Here is a 17,543-nt window from a genome sequence, read left to right on the forward strand (position 1 = left end):
AAGTATGAAGAATCTTTAGTTTTCTAAATGCTTGTAATACACAAATATTTTCAGATGTCCAACCAATTGCAAATGAATAAACTCAAGCTCAGGTTTCTCTAACACAGCCTTTAAACTGGATTGTAAACTATGTTTCAATCAGACTTTAGGTTAAATCCTCTGGGACATCTGGTAATATAAAACCCTTTTTAATAAAAAAAATATAATAAAAATAAGACAAAATCTAATCATCGCAGCTTTAAAAGAGTAAATAATAAAAAATACAATTAAGCAATTTTGTCTTGTTTTTCCCAGGAAATATGAACACGAACAACATTTTTAATTTACCCTGGCTCACCACTTCTATTAATAAGTTTTATTAGCTCTTCACACAGCCTGTGAATTACTACATCAGCTAAATTACAGTTCATTTCCGTGACTCTATTAACTTCGAAACAGTGAACAGACATAAAACTGTAAGTATGATGAATCTTTAATGTTAAAAATGTTTGTACGGGTGAATGAAAACAATAGTGAACTTACTGTATAATAACGGCAGCAGGTGTAAGGAAAGGTTATGTTAATTAAACCGACACACTTGAAAACACTCTACACAATACCTGATTCTGATTGGATGATCACAACATTCTGAAGTAAATGTTAATATAATGACATTCAAAAAAAGATGTTTTAAAATGTTTTAAAAAGCCTTTTATGCTCACCAAGGCCACATTTAATTCAATAATAATGCACTGATGTGAACTATTTTTACAACCTTAAAGTAACTGCTTTCTAAGTGAATATATCATAAATCAACATTATTACAGCCTTCAGTGTCTCATTATTCTTCAGAAATATTGTAATAATATACTGGTGAGAATTGATGAATATAAAATTCACTTTGATTCATTTAATGCATCCTTCCTCTAGACAGCAGTTTATTTTTTATATATAAATACAATTTACAGTCCAAAGCAGATACTTTTTCTAATGTCACTCCACAATCCCTTTATTCTCAAATAATATATTATTTTTTATAAAATCAAGTGTACTAAATTTCATGAAATGTATTTACTAGCAAATATTAAAAGAAAACATCATACTATATGAGCATAGTTCACCCCCCAAAAATGTTGTTTTTGGTGAACATTAAAGAAATGTTTAGCTGAAATTGTGGCTCTTGATGATTCTTACAATTACTGTGGCTAATGGCACTTTGAAAGTCCCATAAAATTATCACCTGTGGCAAAATATTTGATCTGTGCAAGAAACAGTAAACTTGATCTATGCCACACTGTAAAAAGTGATCGTTCAAATGTGGTTACTGAAATATTGTTAAAATGTGCCTTATTTGTCAGTGTTATTGCACAAAATTAAAGTGTAAGATTTTTAATTTAAGGATTTCTGTTTTTTTGTTCTGTTTTTGAAAATTGCTAAAATAAAACCATAAACAAATTGAATTTCAAATTTAATTCAAGTACTTTCACAGATCTGTGTTTGTTTTAAGTGCTTTCCAGGGCTTGAATCCTTAAGTATGAGATTCAAGTACTTTTAAGTACTTTCAAGAAGTGTGAGAACCCTAAAGTTAATAATGGGAATTGAAACTTACAATAAAAGTGTTATCATTTATTTGAGTTGCATTTTATGAATTATCATAATTTCAGTTAAAAGTCTTGTTTAAATGTACTTGCAATGTTCTGAAACTGCTAAATTAATGCAAAGTCTTTAATTTTGGAATGATTTGGTGTTGTAAAATACTTAACTGTAGTGAGGCAGGTCTACTGGAAATGTAGGACAAGTGAAAAAAGCAAACAGCAATATCGATGACGACAGCGCCATCTAGTGTCAACGCATCCGGTGACCTACTATGGCATTTCCTCATTAATCAACATCAACGTTCATCAGATAAAACACACCTGTTATTCCCAGTCACTACAGTCCTGCCAACTTTCATTTAAAGAGCCTAGTAATTAAACCCATTTCCGCCTGCAAGATTTTTGAACCAAGACACCCAAGTTCGCTTTGCTTCAAAGGAGCCAAAATCTCACTGTAAGGTTTTTTAAGGCCACAAGCCCCTAAAGTATTCCCTCTCTCACATAAATGTGTTTAGAGAGGAAAAAAAAAAACAGGCTCCATTGTGAATTCCTATCACCGATCTGAGCTTCCTCCTCATGTTTCGGTGGCTAAACACTGGGGCTATTAGAAAGCTCCAGTCACATGATGAACGCTGTGAAAAAGCCCTGCACTTCTATTCCTTTCCAAATGTGTCCCAGTTACGTGCCCGGCTTGACTCTGCCAGGCTAAAAGACAGACAGCATTGAACATTTTCAACAGCGCGATCGGTTTGCCATGTCAAGCAGGAGGACAGCTCGTCCAAAAGTTTCTTTCAGGTTTTGGAAGAGGTGTTTCGATCAATTTGTACAGTAGGACTAGAGCTAGAGCTGCTTTTTGTGCTAAACTCAGAGGGAACTGCATTTCTTTTGCAGGTTTGAGATATAGTACAGATTATAGTGCTGTGATGGTAATACCATGACATTTTGATATCTACCATGGTACAAAATGATCGTGAACTATCATGTTTACACTTAATAAACACAAAATGGTCTTATGATTGTTGATCAAGACTAAAAATAGTGAGATTTTAAAATAGGATTTCTTAACATTACAGTAAGTGTATTAATTTATAAAAAAAATACATTTATTTCTAAGTATTTATGTCTTAGTTAATAAAGCTGAGCTAACAATGTTTTCATTAAGGATGCACCGATACCATTTTTTTGGAACCGATCTGATCTTGATACCAAAATTCTGAGTATCGACGATACAGATCCAATCCCAATACTGTGCTGTTTTTTTTTTTTAAACATAAAACAGTTTCTATAGTTGTTGTGATAAACTCAAATAATATATCTTCTTTAGTAAAAAAAATAACAGACCTATAGGTCTACTGTACATGACAGATGACTAACTTACAACATTATGCTTGCTATAAACTACAGGCTGCATTATTTGAGCATTCGATATGACATTGATCTGTTGTGGTCCAGCTTATGCTTCCTTTTTTAATATCAAGAATTGTTTTTGATATCTGCAATAGGCTACCACTATTGACCCCTGACTGTTGGTAAAATAACCAGCCTTTTAGCAAAGCCTGATATTTTCCTGCAGGTTTGATGCAGACTAAACAAAATCGTCTGAGGCCAGTTTTACTTAATAAACATTACCTCGCCTAAACTCGTCACGAGTAAGACGAGTAAGAAACTGAAAGTCCAGTAAGAAACTGAAAGTAGAGTAAGACGAGTAAGAAACTGAAAGCATGGCTTAAAAAAGATTCATTTGAAACTAATTTCATTTGGAATAATTTGTTGGTTATTTTAATGTATTTGTTGTTGTTCAGTTATCTACAAAATAAACGAAGATTTGAGGTGAAGTTTAAAACAAGGTCCACTTATATGCTTTAATGCACAAAACTGACAAACATATCTGATAAATAAAATATTAATAAAAAATAAAATAGGTTTCAGAGTAGCCTATATTAGGCTAAATAATTTTTTGTTAATGAATATCCATGTTGCGCCCTTCAGTTTCGCTTTTATTAATTTAAATCAACTACTTTGGCCAAAATTGAGCCAGGCTTTACAAACTAATCACAGCACTAAAATTATATCTCTTGGAAGAATGAACTTAGTCGGAAGGATGAGAGATCAGAAACTTATTGTGAGAATAATTTTACGGAATGGCGCATGCAGCGTCTTGAGGATCTGTCCAATGTATTATTGAGCCTTTTCTAATTTAAAGTTTCATGTAGGCCTACTTTGTGTGTGAAGAGCAGGTGATAACCATCTCTACTCCAGTGTTGCGAATGCGATCTGCCAATCTAACACACACAGCGCAACATGATTTAGAAACAGCAATGAACTCCTTGCTGCAGTTCAAAATGAACCCATTTACTTCAAAACTAAATACATTTCTCCTCTGATTATTAATATTAACAGTAAAATTAATTCCAGTCTGAATGAACGCTGGCATGATCTGTAGCTGCTGCTGACCGGTAAAACTTTTAAACTTTTTTAACTTTTAAATATCGTTCAATGATCAACATTACAGTTGAACTGATTTTACTATTGTTGTGTATATTTTATAATTTCTCTTGTTGTTTTATTGCTCTTGTTTATTGTACGGTGTCCTTGAGTTGCTAGAAAGGCGCCTTTAAATAAAATGTATTATTACTATTATTAGTAGTAACAAATAGTCTTGGAGAAAGTTTTTCGTGTTGTCATGAACACGACAGTTTGAATTGTGAATGTGTGAAGAGAAAATGCGCTGAACGACGGGAAGCATTAAACTGAACATGAATTTAACCACTTGAATATTCCTCTGTGCTTCATATTAAACTTTGGAATGGCTTCAGAACATTCGGGAAATAGTAGGCCTACATGACAACTTTCTCGTGCCTTATAATAGGCTATCCTCATGGTTTTTGTTGGCTTCAAAATTACAAAGAATATAGTGCATGCACAAGATCTGATCTGGATGGGTACCAGCTGGCTGATACCCATCCAGCAAAAATAAGCGGTATCGAACCGATATCCGATCCAAGTATCGGGATCGGTGCATCCCTAGTTTTCTTATGTTTTTATGAATGTTTTACTACATTTTAGCAACATCAAAAATGATTTACTAATAACTAACAGAGTAACAAATGTATTGCTCATTGTTGGTCAATGGAAGGAAATGCGCTTATTTATGTTAACCAAGACACTTGGTAAAATGTGTTACCATTTATACATTTTTATTTTGATAAATTAAATAAATCTAGATGAATCTATAAATATTAAATGAGAGCATAAAAACAAGCTATGATTTTGCAGTCAACTTTTAATTTAGGTGGAATTACAACTATAATCTAGGTCCAGTGTCCCGCAGATTTTAGCTCGAACTTGCTCTAACACACCTGTCAGGATGTTTCTAGAAAGCCTAGTGAAAGCTTGATAAGCTAGCCTAGGTGTGTCTGATTTTGGGGTTGGAGCTAAAATCTGCAGGACACCGGCCCTCCAGGATTGAGTTTCAGCCATCTGATCTACAGTATGCTACATTGACTTACAGAAAACGATGAATCTTCAATGATTCAATGTTCAATGACTGCGAAGACCATCTTTAGGTATAAATATATAAAATTTGCATATTGTACAGTTAAATATAGAATATGGGCTAGTACAGATAAATAATAATAATAAAAATCAACCAATAACCGATATGATACTAATAAATATGACATTATAAGATTTTTTGTATGAATGCACCAGATTTGTTGATGACATAAATGTGTAAACAGTGAGCAGAATTAATGAACTGTACACATAGTTGAATCAGATACCTGTAAACTGGCTGCATTTCACGTGCAATCCCAATGACGGCGTCCGAAGGGAAATGGTTGAACTCTTGGAAAAGGTCTCTGATATTGCTTCTAAATTTTAGATCCAGATCCAACTGCACAATGCGCTTCAATTCTAGGATACAAAAGAATAGGAAACATTCATTTGTGTAGGCAGAGGCGGTAAATATAAGTATATACACAGTTGAAGTCCGATTTTTTTTTTTCTTCCGTTCTTAAATATTTAATACTTAAATGTTTAACAGAACAAGGAAATTTTTTCTCAATGTGTCTGATATTATTTTTTCTTCAGGAGAAATTCTTATTTTTTTATTTTGGCTAAAATAAAAGCAGTTTTTAATATTTTATGAACCATTTTTGGCACAAAATTATTAGCCCCTTTAGGCTAATTTTTTTCGATAGTCTACAGAACAAAGAATCTCTATACAAATAATTGCCTAATTACCCTAACCTGCGTAGTTGACTTAATTAACCTAGTTAAGCCTTTAAATGTCACTTTAAGCTGTATAGAAGTGTCTTGAAAAATATATAGTCAAATATTATTTACTGTCATCTTGGCAAAGATAAAATAAATCAGTTATTAGAAATACATTTCTAAAACTATTATGCTTAGAAATGTGCTGAAACAATCTTCTCTCCATTAAACAGAAATTGGGGGAAAAAATAAACAGGGGGGCTAATAATTCTGACTTCAACTGTATATAAACCTAATATTACATTTACAAGTACAAGTAATAACATACAAGTAATAATTTAAAAGTAGTAAACTTAAAAATGTTTGTCTAATATGGTAGGGTTGTATGCTAAACTAGCAGCATTCCACTGTATTGTATAGACAGGCATAGCTATGTAAGTTCTGAATGAGCCAAATAGACACAACACACCTATTTACTGTGGTAAAAAACACTTTCTAAATTCAAGTACATTCTTTTTGTTTCCATGTATTAAATAAATAAAACTGCCACTTTTCTAATTAAATGGAATAAGTATAAATATATTTTCTAAAACCTACAGGCTAATTCACATCTTTTACGATCATAATAATAAATAAGAAGTATTTTTTGAATGCAAGACAAGGCATGATGTTTCTATCTCTGTCAGTGAGTGACAGTTGAAATGACTACACTCTCTAATTGGTTTTGTCACGGTTTAATCCTTCCTGTGCATGACTGTATGGTATAATGCCACACACACTGTAACATGTTTTATATTATAGTTCGTTTTGAAACTATAAATATATATAAGTATCTTAATTCTATTATATATTCTGAAGAAAGCTGGAAACCGGTAACCACTGATTTTAATAGTATTTGTTTTTTCCTGCTATGGATTAATACAGGTTTTCAGCTGTCTTCAAAATAGCTTCTTATATGTTCAACCAAAGAAAGTAGGTTTGGAACCACTAGCAGTTTAGTAAATGTTAATTTCCGGGTGATTCCTTTTCTATCTCTTATCGAAGTTTGAAATTCCAGTATGGAAACACCACCAGTGCGTACTAATGCAGAAAACATTACAGAGTCATCAAATGAAAGAACATCAACATCATCCGGTGGGGTTTTCTCATGTCGGATGGCCTCTCGGTCTTCGTGTGAGCCCACTGGACAACAAAAGCCCTCAAGACAACATTCGGGACGTTCCATTGTGGAGCAGAGGCCGCGCACACAATGACACACAATCGGTAAGCAAAACATAGGGGGCCCAAAACTATGCTTGTTGTAATTAGAACAATGAACAGAGAGCGTCCAGTCGGAGCTGTTTAGTCGGTCAGGCATTTCACACCGACGTCTCTAAAAACAAGCACCGGAAACTAAACGAAGCTGCATCAGTGATCTCAGTGGTACATTATCAACAAACAAGCGAACTATAAAACACTCGATGAGCTGTGATAAAACTGGAGCAGTGTCTAGATCAAAACAAAAACTTCTTTTTTTTTAATAATGTTGAAAAACTACCTTCTATTATGGTCAAAGCAAGCAGTTGGAAGCCGATTTTTAGGCCATTATTAAATCTATTTATTTGTGTAAATGTGTGTAAATTTTAATTTATACAGTTTTTAAATTAATTTCAGCAACATTATTGACTAATTGGAAAATGCTCAATTGATTTATTAACAATACAGTTTGCAAAGTAATATGTTCTGTATTTTAGTAGATATATTATATAAGAGACTTGCTTTGTTTAACAAATAAGTGGATCTAATTGGATTTGCATTGTAAACATTAAACACATTCTTTTTTAAATAGAGTATTATTTTTTATTTTCTATATGAAGCTTTTAGTTACGATATTCAAGCAAATATAGCAAAAAATGTCCACAGATTCTGTCTGGCCCTAGTTATTGGTAACACTTAAAATAAGGCCTCACTAGCTAACATTAGTTAATGCATAAAATAAGATTATTACAAGTTTGAAATATTGTTTATCATTAATTCATGCTAACTAATGCATTTATTTAATATATTTATATATCTAATATATCTAATACATTTATCTAATATTAACAAATAAAATCGCATTGAATGCATTTTTTTTTATTAATATTTCATTGCTTTTACTATTAGGATGCATAAGTTTTACCAAAAAGGTCCAAAGTAAAGGCAATTATGATATCAATAACTTTATCATAAAATCCTTTAAAAGAACATATTTCAGGCAAAAGTGTCACAAGTGACAACTGTCATAAACAAAAATAACAACAAAAAGAACAATAGTAATATTAAATTTTTGCGAACACTTAAAACTTAAAACGTTTTCATTTGAATATATTAAAGTTGTATTTTAAGTATATATTATTTCTCAAACTATTGCTATTTTACTGTATTTATAGCATAGCATTGCCTTAAACAACAGATTTAACCTAAAGGTTAATGTTAAAGGTTAAAGTTTTTTAAAAACTTGGTCCATCTGCTTAAAGAGCCCCCATTATGGGTTTTTGTAAATGACCTTCTATAGAGTGTACAACACAGCATTAAGTGAGTGAAAACATCCAACTGAGGTTTAAATCTTAAAGTGCAGATTTAAACAATTTATAATAAAAAAAAATAAAAATAAACAAACTAACAAATGAATAAATAAATAAATAAATAAATAAATAAATAAATAAATAAATAAATAAATAAATAAATAAAGTTAAAAATTTTTAAAAAGAGTCAGAGCCGTTTATATGATTCGTCTTTGGTCCAAATCTTTTGCCTGTTTGTATAGATATAGAGACAAAACAATACCATGTATGAAGTGCCGGATCCGGTAAAACATGAATGTGCCTTTCCAAATGCTAGCAGAGTGCAGGTTTGATCATGACTGAAGATAAGTGTAATTATTTATAAATGAACATTCTGATGATTAAAACAATAACCTCCCCTGCAACAGGGGATTTGCCATCCGTTTGTTAAAGAAAGCATCAGCAAATACTATTAATGTATGGTACTTTGTCAGTACACAGTTCATGAACCAGTTTCTCCATCCTTCGGGTCTCACACTGTAAGTGTGAAAATAATGGTTGCAAAATATGTATTTAATTGTATTTTGTTACTTGTAATTGCTTCGGGTGACTTGTACTATATCTGGTTAACTCTTTATTTTCTCATATCGCATTTAAAGTCAAGTTGACAATGTGTAGCGGTGCTTTTTTTACCGATTTAAATGTGTTTGTGAGATCACGATGCCCTGCCAGTTGTTATTGCTCTGGCCACCATCAGCTGTTCCCACACATGTGCGGTGGTTAAGTTTCAAAATAGTTTAGCTTTTGCCACTGTGTGGAATAATACTGAATGTGTGTCACTGTTTTGAATTATGGTTAAGAATAGAGCAATATATTTCCACAATGTTGATAAGTCATGATGGCCATCTCTTACAGTCTCGCCCTTAACGCAGTCGACCAATTACAACTAGGCATGGGCCAGTATAAGATTATGACGGTATAATAACCTTGGATAAAAATTTTATGGTATCACAATATTGTGATTACCAGAGGGGAAAGTAAGTCACACACGTCCAAGTCACAAGCAAGTTTCGAGTCATCATAACCTTCAAGTCTCAAGCAAGTCAAGTCAATTTTTGTCAGACTCAAGTCAAGTTGAGTGACTGCTTATCTCAAGTCAAGTCAAGTCATTTAGTAGCTTGGTCTAGCAAGTTACTTTCAAGTCAATCAAATTTTTGTAGATTTTTGAACTTTTGCAATTTATGTTTATAACTTTCGCTTTTGTATGTCATGCATACTTTAAAGCAAAGAGTTATTTATTTAACAAAAACAAGCAACTTCGAGTCATTTAACTCAAATCAAAGTCAAGTCTCAAGTCATGACAGTCAAGTCGAGTCTTTTTTGGATATTTGCCAAGCAAATCTCAATTCCTACATTTTGCAACTTAAGTCTGACTTGAATCAAGTCATGTGACTTGAGTCCCCCATCTCTGATGATTACTGCTCTAAAATAGAGCTGTGAATCTACACTCTCGTGGTTTGGTTACAATTATCATGCCATCAATTCGACTCAATTCAATCTCTCGTTGCATCACGGTGCATTGACTGTGCTTTTCATACACAGTTTTATATTTTCTTCACAGCAGCAATTCTTGTATTAAAATGTATGTATTTATTTATATTTATATATTATTTGTAATACAATTTTGTCATTTAATACAAACAATCAGCTATATAAACTGTACCTTCAAACAACACGAGCATTTAGCAAATAATATAAACAAATACAAATATCCAGCTTGCTGTCTGATCCTTGCCTAGTTCCCTTACACCCCTTTGATTGGTCACACCCTCAACAAAAATGGTTGCGATTGGTTCTTGCGCGCTGCGCTCTTCACAGATGAGTGACACTGATAAGCGGCAGCAGCGATCACAGGTGATCCATGATATACACGGTGGAGAAAACTGCAGGCAAGTGCTCGTTTCTGTATCGAGAAGCAACTTTGTAAAACAGCCGAGAGGAGAAGAAAAGTCACGCCAGCAGGTCAAATAGGCCACAGTGTGTAAGTGTGTGTGAGAGAGAGAGAGATAGAGAGAGATAGAGAGAGAGAAATGGAGTACTTTCATTCTCTCAATGGCAGTGAAATAGGGGCTTCTGCTGTAAATGTCAGTGAAAAACACACACAGTGAAATTGTGCACAGTTTATGAGTTTTAAGTAGTTGGAGTGTTGTAATACTCACGCTCACCTCCCTTGCAACAGAGCCCATACAAGATAAATGACGTCAGTACATAATAACCAGTTATGATTATCGAATTGTCCGCGTCTGAAACGCGGTGCAACGAACAAACAATTAATTTTGACACCCCTACTTTAAAACATGTTCTTTTTTTAAATGTCTGGGCAAACACAATATTTTTCCCCCTTTAAACATAATATATTTTATTTTTTGAAAGATTTATAATATTTTGGAGCAGTAAACATGTCAATAAGGAAAATAAATCATTGACTTCTGCTGTCTTCATGAGTTAAAAAAAAAGATTTTTTCACGAATTAAATTGGCATCTTTAAATTGTTTTTTGTTGTTGCTGAAAATACTGTTGTCCTAAAAAACAAAAAAACAAAAAATTTAAAAAAAAAATTGTACACATACCTTAGGAACTATATTACAGAAAATGTTGGTGGTTTTAAAACCTAGACTTTTCCAAACCACGGTATACCTTGAAAATAGTTATCATCCAATGCCTAATCGCAACAGACTGAGCCATGAGACTAAAAGACTGCAAAGTATGGGTTTGGGAACAACAGATTCACTGAATTTGTTGGGATAATTAGGTAAAAATAAATGCATATTATAAGACAATGATAGTGTTTTATGATCTTGCATGCATATCAGCCTGTTGTTGAAGACCCCCAAAACCACAATATGACCATTCTTTAAACTGGTGCAATGTGAATTAACATTACTATTGAGAAACAAACAGTTTGTATATAAAATTATATGCAAACATAAATAAATAATATTAGAAATCATATTACTAATGTGCCAAAATATTTTTAAAAATCAGCTAGTCAAACACTTCTATGAATGCACAACAATAAAAAAATATATTACTTCAATGTGGTTTCGTAGCTAGTTTCTGAAAATGAAAAACAAATTCTAAAGTGACAAACACAACCTTTCCAGATTAAATAAGGCCAGTCTTTACCATCCGAAACTAAGACCTCCAAAAATAAAGCCCATGCGTCACAGAACAGCAGATCAAAAAGAGGAACAATGGCTTTGGGCAGGATGAGCTGCAGAGTCTAGATGTGCACCCGAGGCCGTGTCAGCAAGCAGGTTAACATGCGCCTTTGAAGCAATAACGACTGCAATACTTCATCTCATCGGGCCACTGCGGCCTAAAGACATAAAGACTTTCAAGAAACGGGTCCACGTGAAGTTCATCTGCTCAAACATGGCTCGGGGTGCTGGAGACATGCTTATAGAGCCGTATTAACAGAATCTTTGAGTAAACACACTGAGAGAGCGTCATCTAGGACATTCCTGACACGTTTTAACCATGAAAACGTGCATTTGCACAAGCTCCAAAAAAACAAAAACATGGTCATTTGAAGTGACTATAGGCAATGAAGCATAACATACCTTTAAACAATTAAATATCAACACAAATCAATGGGTTTCAGGACAGTCTGTGATCAATTCATGTGTGAAAACGAAGCTTTTTTTTCCACAATTTAAATTTAAGAACTCTTTGCATTATAATCCTGGAATATGACCAGGAGATTTGTCTTTCTTAATAAGATAAATATATATAAAGATACACACTGCATTGAGTTATAGGGGAAAACATTTGCTGCAAAAACTATAACATGAGAGAAAGATATTAATCACTGCTATAAAGATCTAATCAGAGACTCTTAAAAAGCCATAGGGTGTGTTTTTATGTTTTATTGTAGCTGTTTGGGAAGGTTAAAGATACGCAAAGTTCAAAGTCAGCCCCAGATAGTAAATCAAATGCCAGACTAAAATTCTCCTTTATACCATGGAGAAAATAAGTATTGAACACGTCACGTTTTTTCCCAGGAATAATATTTGTAAAGGAGCTGTTAACATGGAATTTGGTAAAAACCCAAACAATGCAAACATAAAAATAAAACAAAATAAATCTGAAAAATTATTTACATGTAATAACAATAAAATTATGTGTGGATGGCAGTTATATCCACGGGTGCTGCGGATAATCCGCGAGTTGGGTAATAGAAAAATTATTTATGAATAATTGCGGGTGGGTTGAGGGTGAATAGGATTATTATTAATTCAATGTATTTTTCACACAATACTGTGTTTTTAATACATTCGTCAGGCAACTGATCCCAAATTTGAAGGCTAACAAAAAAAAAAAAATGCAAATGGTAGAGGTCCATTTGTTAAAGCAGAAAGAAGATGCTGGATATGTAATATGCAACGACTGTGAATCGCTGTTTATATATATGAAAGCCAAAAGAACCAGTAACTTAAATATGAAACCTCATGTGTGTGCTGAATCGAAGGGCCGGTCAAGTCAAAGTTAAGTCTAGTCTAGTGGGTGCATGTGTGGACCTATGCTGCCTTGATATACAGTACATCCCTTACATGTAGTCTCTGGCAAGAGATGCGCAGATAAGCTCACTGAATCTGCTGTTAATAATGGATGATCCACTCTGACCTGTCTACATGACTACTATTTCTTCGAAATTAAATAATGTGCCATAACAAAAAAATGTGGAAGCTCATGCTGTATCTCAAACACTTAAATCATATCTTTAATAGTAATCTTGAGGATGAATAAACCTCACTCAATGGAATATATTAAAGAAAACTAGGAAAAAGAAGGTTATTTTATTGTTTCAAATGAAGATTGGTTAGACGTGTGAATTTACATCAAAATGCATTAATTCATATTTGTGGTGGGAGTTTAAGTGGAAATGTCTTATCAGATTTTTCATTGCACCAAAACAAAAAACATAAACTGCAGGAGTGGATATATTGTATTGGTTATGCTGCTAAACTAAATAAAAAATAAAAAACGAATTGTGATACGATTCAATATTGAGTCATTGAGTTATGCACAAATAAACTAAAAACAATGATAAAAACGCTTAATAACAGAGTTTATTGAATGTATTTTATCCTCCTTACACTGGCTGCCTGTTAAGTTTCGTATTGAATTTAAAATATTACTTCTCACCTATAAAGCTCTAAATAATCTAGCTCCTGTTTATCTAACCAACCTTCTGTCTCGCTACAAACCAACTCGCTCTTTAAGATCTCAAAATTCAGGGCTTCTGGTAGTACCTAGAATAGCAAAATCAAGTAAAGGAGGTCGAGCCTTCTCTTTCATGGCTCCTACACTCTGGAATAGCCTTCCTGATAACGTCCGAGGCTCAGACACACTCTCCCAGTTCAAAACTAGATTAAAGACCTATCTGTTTAGTAAAGCATACTCTCAATGCATAACCTAGCGGGTTCCACACTGGCTCCTACATCTTGCTTATATACACTATGAACAGCAGCTACGCTAATTATTTTCTTTATTCTCTATTTTCACCTGGGGATACTCATCCCGAGGTCCTCAGATTATGCGGAGTCACTGATTGGATCCAAGACCAGCGACGTGATGATCCCAAGGATTCCATATCCGGGACCAGGCCATATCCTGAGCTGCTGCTGCGCTGATGGTCGTGGGGAGTGGAGAACATGAGTCTGATTCCAGCGACGCTCCAGGGACAGACGAGTCTTCGCTGAGGCCATCTTCCAGCCTAAACCACGACGAATGAAGTTCTGCACTAGACTTTTGGCCAGCGGAGAAATTAAAATGGTCGTGCCCAACTGAGTCTGGTTCTCTCAAGGTTTTTTTTCTTCACTCCCATCAGGTGAAGTTTTTTTTCCCTCTCCGCTGTCGCCACTGCCTCGCATGGTTCAGGATTGGTAGAGCTACGCATCGATGAATTGGCTCTTCAGTGTTTGAACTCTCAGTAATGATTAAATCACACTGAACTGAGCTAAACTGAACTGAACTTAAACATTAAAAACTGAACTACACTGTTCCAGTTACTGAACCACACTGTTCCAGTTACTATGACCATTTATGTGAAGCTGCTTTGACACAATCTACATTGTAAAAGCGCTATACAAATAAAGCTGAATTGAATAAAGCTGAATGTATTTATACTTTCCAAAATAATTACAATCTTTAAAAAAAAAAAACATTCAAATTTTATGAATTATTACAGCAATGGAATCACACTTTTGTGACAATCCCTTATCGAATTTTACATCTCAAGCTTTAGTTGAGTGATCTGAACAATATACAGCACAAATTTCCACTATTTTCTAAAGCTGAAAAAAAGGGAATGTCCAATGAATGTCCCATTTAAAAACAACTTTTTAAAGCATTTCAGTACAGACTTCAGTTCTTTCCAAATGTATAACATGTCAGTTTTATTAAAAGCAGCCAAAGACACACCGCACCTTAAATTGACAATTAAGCCATAAAATCCCCAAAAGATAATGTGCATGAAAAAAAGTCTCCAAACACTAAAAATTCAAAAAGACATGAGATGAATGAATATAAACAGTTTTACTGAGAGAGGAAAAAAGGCAAATGCTTTGATCACGTTGACCATTGTCAATGCCAAGTAAATTGACTAAATTTAACTTTACTAAATTGTTTAAATTACTTCAATCTCACTTGTGTCTGTTTGATTTCTGAGACTTTTTTCAGTCACTGTATTGTCAGAGTTTTTCTAAAAACGCTTAATCTGAATAATTCATAAATACAGATGTATTATACATAATACAGTCAGATATTCAAATTTATCAAGCTGAACATCTCTGCATTGAAATGTCTGATGGTTTGACTTTCCAATGCAATCTCCTCAATTGGTACTAATGAATCGTGTGGAAAAGGTGGATCTGCAGTCTTTTAAACCATTTTTCAATTTTGCAATTTAATAACTTTGTTAAAATAAAACCCACATATCTATAATACCCTAACTTTTCCTAGATGTATATGCATTTCTTTCTAACATTGTAATTTTATTATAATTACAAAACACACAGAGTTCGCATTATTTAAACCTTAAACTACCATAGCACTCAAAATGACTGAAAGCATTTCAGTGTCCGCTACACTCAAGAAATAATTTTGCTGATTGTTCAAACTACTCATTTAAAATGAGCTGAATCAACACAAAACTTATTTGTTTTATGCTCAATCAATTTACATTTGCAAAAACAATTAAGTTAACTTAATCGATTTCTGTTGAGACAACATGAAGGAATTGCCTGGAACCCAGCATTTTGTACAGAATACGCTTTGATTATGAATGCCTCGGTTGCCTAGCAACTTCCTGCTAACACAAACAGAACTTTCTGATAGCACAAACACAACTTTACTTCAGATATGCGTTTCAAAACAAAATTCAGTGACGAGGAAAAAACTTGCTCTACTGGTTGTAAAGTGAAAGTGAGGTGCGCAGCTTTGCCTGTGGTCTAACTTAAACATATTTATAAGCAGCATTACCAAAAAGACTGCATTTTTGGGGGGATGACTTTATAAAATATGATTACAGATATTCAAACTTAATTTTAATATCTCAAAAAAGCTTTGAATGTAAATATGAAGTGACAATGTAATGACTTATATGAGAATATATAAAAGATATATCAGAATGACCACTTTGGACATTCTAGCAGTCATAGAATTCTGGTAGTTCCAGTGTTAATGGCATCTTCAATAAAAACAACAGCAAATAAAATATCCCATTTAATCATAGCCTTATCTGACCGTTATTAAAAAGCTAAAACACAGTGAAAAATTATCCAGGGTAAATGCAATGCATAGTTAACATCAGGTGCGAAACATCACACCCAGTGGAAATAGAAACCTCTTTCTTGGAAGAACATTTTCATAATCATGTGGTAGGTCATGCAGACCCAAGGTGCCACATGACTGACTGAACAAAGAGAACTGTAAAAAAAAAAAAAAAACGTGCGGTGTGTTTTAAAATGATATTGTGGTAAGTTGCAAAATCAAGCGATTTCTAGATGCATGCAGTTCCTTTAAATAGTTACTCAATTCTACCATAAAGATGAGTCAAATTGCAGAGGACTTTCATAATGTAGACAGTACAACACTGTTTGCCTGCCCTTCATGAACGAAGCAAGAACTATTAGAGAGCATGTAAAATATGTGTAGGTTTTGAAAGACTTTTGCTAGATGTTTAGCACCATTTGGGTTTGAATTTTAGGGTGGTTTGACAAATAATATAAAGAACACTGAAAAACAAAAGATGAAAACTGATTTAAAATATTAATAACATCATTTCTAAATGACAATAAAAATATTTAGAAAAGATGACTTATTTAAAAAAAAAAACACTTATAAAAACTTTATAAATTTACTTAAAGGGCACCTATGATAAAAAAAAAATAAATTTTTGTAAGCTGATTAGACAGAACTGTATGTAGGTAAAGTGTGTTCACAGTCATATTGGGGTGATATAAAAGCAACATGTCTCTTTTTTTTTTTATTTCCTGGCGCTAAAATAGGACCCAAATCTTAGTGATTTTGAGGCCCACCGCAACGTGACGTAGGAGTGCCATTTTCCCCACCCACCGCATTGATTGACAGGCGCCATGTTTCTATAATAACAGGTATACATGGTTAATAAATAAACAGGGAATAAAATATTTGTGATAAAACTTATACAAGTCAGAGAGTTGGTAAAACGTTTTTAAAACAGAGCATGCGTCTAATAAAGACAGTAAAATGACTATATAATTCTTACAATATAATCACGACAGCCGCATGGTGTCCGTAAACATGCATATATATACTGAAACAGCATTTGTGTGTGACTCAACATTTCAGAAAGGCTTGAGTAAAATTCACAACAAATCCACAAAATAAATAAAATTTTAGACTAATGAGCTGTATTTCAGCTTCATCTGTGTCTGTCTCGGTCACTGTGCTGTTTATCTGACGTAACGCAGGAAAAGCAAACACGCACATGAAAATGATGGGCGGGGAGAAGCAGCTCACTTGCATTTAAAGCCACAGGCTACAAAAACAGCTACACTGTACTCAAACACCAAAATGGGCAAATTCTGGAAGCTATAACAAATTATCTGGGGTACGTTTCCCAAAACCATCGTAAGCCAACTAAGGTCGCAAGTTCCGTCGTTACAAGCATAGATTTGCCATT

The 17,543-nt window shown here is 33.6% G+C and overlaps 1 protein-coding gene across 13 annotated transcripts in view; it reads right to left on the reverse strand.

Moving 5' to 3' along the window:
- xxylt1 (xyloside xylosyltransferase 1) overlaps window positions 1–17,543 on the reverse strand; it is a 235,678-nt gene that overhangs the window by 190,432 nt on the left and 27,703 nt on the right. For all 13 annotated transcript variants that reach the window (XR_012387266.1, XR_012387265.1, XR_012387263.1 and 10 more), the window contains exon 4: window positions 5,357–5,489. Coding sequence is in view for 1 of the 13 variants with exons in the window: in XM_005155853.5 (XP_005155910.1) it covers window positions 5,357–5,489 (133 nt within the window). In the remaining 12 variants the exon portion in view is untranslated. The remainder of the gene's footprint in view (window positions 1–5,356; window positions 5,490–17,543) is intronic.

Source organism: Danio rerio, chromosome 11, assembly GCF_049306965.1.
Source record: "Danio rerio strain Tuebingen ecotype United States chromosome 11, GRCz12tu, whole genome shotgun sequence".
Lineage (NCBI taxonomy): Eukaryota > Metazoa > Chordata > Actinopteri > Cypriniformes > Danionidae > Danio > Danio rerio.